Below are 4,446 nucleotides of genomic sequence, written 5' to 3' on the forward strand. Positions count from 1 at the left end.
ATTTTTATTACATTGTATATATTCAATATAATTTTTAAACTGCAGATACTTATGCTTTTATAAAAAATTAAAAAATTCATAAATATACAATATATATAATAATATATAAAAATATGTAAAAATAAGATACTTATTATAATTTGAAACGAAAAAATTTATATTTTTATTTTTTAATATTAAACATGTTATTATAAAAATTAAATATTAATATAAAAATAAATTTTTTTAATTTAAAAATAAATTTACATAAAAATCCACAGTTTTTTATTATTAAAATATTTTAAATTACTTACTATCATTGAAGTCAAATACATTTTCCTCTTCTTCTGGCGACAAAGTTGTTGTCGTTACATTGATCTGAATATTATTATTTTCTGAAACGTCAGAAATTGCCTTTGCAGATAATGTGGCCATTATTTGCGCAGTATGTGCAAGTATCAACATCGTTTGATTCACAAACATTTCACAAAAATTTCTACAATAATTTATAATATTTAAAATATTCACAATAATTCATAATATAAATTAAATAATCACAATTTCAACTATTTCGTTTTTTTCTCAAGTATGTTAATGTTTAATATAATTTTAAATTGAAACACTTTATTGTTGTCAATGAACACTTTGCAAAATATTATTTTTTTCTTCTTTCTTCATATTATCCGTAATTAATAATATATTTCCAATTAATAAAATTTAATAATTTATTGAATAATTTTTTTTATCTTATTAATACTTATCTTATTATCTTATTAATATTTAAAAATTTGTAATAATATCAAACTTTTTGTAATAAAAATAAATCATGCAAGTTTGATTTAAAAATAAAATTTACATTGTTCAGAAAATTAAACAAATATAAAAGAACATATTAAATATAAATAATTTACACAATTAAAATATTCGAAAAAAAATTTAAAAAGAGTTTTGAAAAATTGTAAATTTAAAAAGAAAAAAATGATATTGAAATACAGAAAAATGTATAAATATACAAATTATACAAATTAACATAACAAGAATAATTATAAATTAATTAACATAATTAAGAATATAAAAATTTTTAAATTAAATGCTCTATATAAATTTAAAGATAGTAAAATACAAAAGATTTAAATGTACAAAAATATAAAAAAACATAAATTGAATAAATAAAAATTGGAATAAAAGATTATGTTCAAAATTCACTAAATAATTAAAAACTAAAACATATTTATTTATAAATTTGTTAATAAAAAAATACATAAAATTCAATCTCAAATCAAAATAAACAAAACAAAAGTTTCTTCTAGAGGCACAAGAATTCTTTCTTTCGTGTCTTCTATTTTCTGTATTCTATATTCAGTCAACAGCACGATAAAAAATTAATTGACGCAAATACCGATAACTAAACTATCCATTGGTTCCAATCATCCATTGCAAAATAAAAGCTTTCCAACATCAATGTCGAAATAGTTAAAATTATATTCTTCTTACAATAATTATAAAAATACTTGTATTGGATATCTCGATAATTTTTTAACGAACGTGGCCTTGATCTTGTTAAGCAAACTTGATCCAAATGAGTTCATCGATGTCACGATCTGTTTTTTAATGATTTTTCGAATTGTTCATGCACCATTTGGAGAATATCTAAAATAAGTTTAAAATTGATTATTTGAAAAAATATGAGAATAAATATTTTTTAATTTTTGTTTATAATATTATAATATATTCATTAAAAAAGTTAAACAAATAGAAAATAAATATAATTATTTATAATTGTTTTCATTATAAAAATAATAAATATTCAATAAAAAAATATTTTAATGTTTTAATATATATGTATACATAATATTTATTTTATAATTATTAATTATATATATTCATTTAAAAAATATCTTTTCATATTCATAAATAAATGAATAAAGTTATCAAAAATATTTAAAAATAAAAAAACGTAAAATATTTTTTATAAGGTTAATTAAATAAAAATTTATTAGATATTTTTTAATAATTTTTATAGGATTAAATATCTTTATAATACTAAAATTAAAGATTAATATTAAATGAAATGGTGAATTTGAAAAACATCATATATTTTCAATGAAATTTTTTAATTTATTTATTAGAAATTAGTTTAGTAAATTGCGGATTTTATTTTTGATGAATCTAAAAAATATTCAAAATGTATCATCATATTATATATAATTATTGTATATTGTATATATTTATGTAAAATTATTACATTATACTTTTACAGAAATCAATTTTAATTATTTATAAATGTAATAATATTATAAATTTTAATTATTTAAAATATATTTATACATTTTACTTAATAAATTTTATATTATATTTAAAATTATAACATTATATATTTATTTTTCTCAATTTTTTGATAAATTGCTATTATTTATATGAAAAAATTAAATTGAAAATAAATTTTTTATTCAATTTCTAATAAATGTCATGTAATATAAACTAATATATTCTATATAAATTCTATATGTTCTAAACATCTCATACATAGAAACATCAATTAATTGAATATGTCATTGAAATGTATAGAATCAATATCTAGCTTCACAATTCGACAAATTTACGCACTCTATAGCAATAAATTTCTTTTAACATTCTTTGTTAATAATTCATTAACAAAACGAAAATTTTTACACAAGAAAATATTGAACTTGAAATTAACTTAAAAATTCAATTAATCAAGATTTTATATTTTTAGGACATTCTATATATAGACTATTCACAATTTTTTTAATTTTATTCATATTATAGGAAGAAAAATTTTATTTAAAATTATTTATACAACAAATAAAAATCAGAAGAAAAATATAATATAATTTATGTTTAAATCAAATACATATAAAATATGAAATATATGTATTTGTTTAAAAATCTGTACATCTAATAATTAATGCGTTGAATATTCATATATAACAATATTCTATTATTTATTATTAATGAGATTTTTATTTTTTTATTAAATTAATAATAATTCTTATATTAAAAGAAATAAATGTTATTTAATATATTTAATTTGTAATTGCATTTCTTTTTATTCTATTAATTTTGTAAAATTTTAATTCTATCAAATTGTTTAATAAATTCTATCTATTATCTCATTCTACATAATATATCTTCTTATATATGAAGTTATAAATGAATTTAAATTGAATTATATCACAAAATAAATCTAAATAAATATATTAATTTATTTCAAGAAAGAAGTAAAACAACTTATTTCAATTAAAACAATTTCTCTAAAATATTTTTATTCATACATTAAAAATTTTATCTTCATAAATATAAAAATTTAAAAAATTGATTAAAAATATGATCAAAATATAAAAATTTAAAAATTTTACAATTAAGAATTTCAGAATTAAAAAATTTCATAATTAAGCAAAAACTTATTCACAACATTAGAAACAACATTGAAACTTTAAAAAATTATAAATTTCAAAATAAAAATTTTAAATCATCAAAAATCAATTCAAAGATTATTCGAAAATTCAAAGTTTTCATAATCGATATAAAAAAAAAATTTTTAATTTATTAAGAAATTTTGTTTTTGTTTTAAATTAATTCAAAAATTAATCTAAAGAATCTCTAATATAAATATATAAATAATCTAAATCCTAAAGATTCAATTAAAAACTCATATACATTAGAAAAATATTTTCTCTTACCTTGCAAAAATTACAATGTTTAGAAAATCCTTCATTGATAAAAATATAATTAATTAAATCTCAAATACACTGTTCGTTTGAGAATTCAGTCAAATAATCGGAGTTATGAGAAACAGACACGAGTTCACTGATCGAGTAAGCAACGCATACTAATCACAGAAAAATGTGTACAGTCCAGCTTTATCTCGCCCCACTCTTTCTCTCTCTATGTTTCGTTGATCTGCTTTTCTTCACTGCCTTGGACAGAATACATACAGAGAACTTCCTAACGGAACCGGACAAGTCATTTGAGTGGCCTGTTACAAGAAAAGAGGGTTGGTCTTTATTTGAATATGAATATAATATTCGAAAATCTATAAGTTTTTAAAAGAATTTTGTAACATTATCGCTTTAAAATATTATTTAAAATTTTAAATAATATAATTAATTCAAACATTAATAATTAATACTAACTTTTTTTCTTGTAAATAAATAATTTAATTCTTCAAGTTCTGACATTAAAAATTTATACTAATTTATAACAATAAATATTTTAATTTATTATTATAATAAATGATTATTATTATTATTATGTTTAATTATTATAAACTATATATATTAATCAATCAAAGTTCATTATATCAATATGAATCAAAATTAATTTCAATAATAATCCTTTTTTGTAATATAATGCTTTCCTAATATAAAATTCTTAAGAAAGAATATTATTCATAGAAAGATCATTTATGATTAAAATATATAATATAAAAAACTAATATTTATT

General features: G+C 16.5%; 1 protein-coding gene across 3 annotated transcripts in view; it reads right to left on the reverse strand.

Moving 5' to 3' along the window:
* The window catches only part of LOC102677850 (pancreatic triacylglycerol lipase-like), a 60,397-nt gene extending 56,430 nt beyond the window's left edge, over positions 1-3,967 (reverse strand). The window contains exons 1-3 of one of the 3 annotated variants that reach the window (XM_031511614.1): positions 3,684-3,967; positions 1,496-1,629; positions 294-475 (exon numbers count right to left, since the gene is read on the reverse strand). In XM_031511614.1, the coding sequence (XP_031367474.1) occupies positions 294-462 (169 nt within the window). In that variant the 5' untranslated portion in view covers positions 463-475; positions 1,496-1,629; positions 3,684-3,967. Of the gene's footprint in view, positions 1-293; positions 476-1,490; positions 1,630-3,683 lie in introns of all 3 variants that reach the window. The other 2 variants (XM_031511613.1, XM_031511615.1) reach the window with 2 other exon arrangements.
* Positions 3,968-4,446: the final 479 nt, after the last annotated feature.

Source organism: Apis dorsata, unplaced genomic scaffold, assembly GCF_000469605.1.
Source record: "Apis dorsata unplaced genomic scaffold, Apis dorsata 1.3 scaffold_333, whole genome shotgun sequence".
NCBI lineage: Eukaryota > Metazoa > Arthropoda > Insecta > Hymenoptera > Apidae > Apis > Apis dorsata.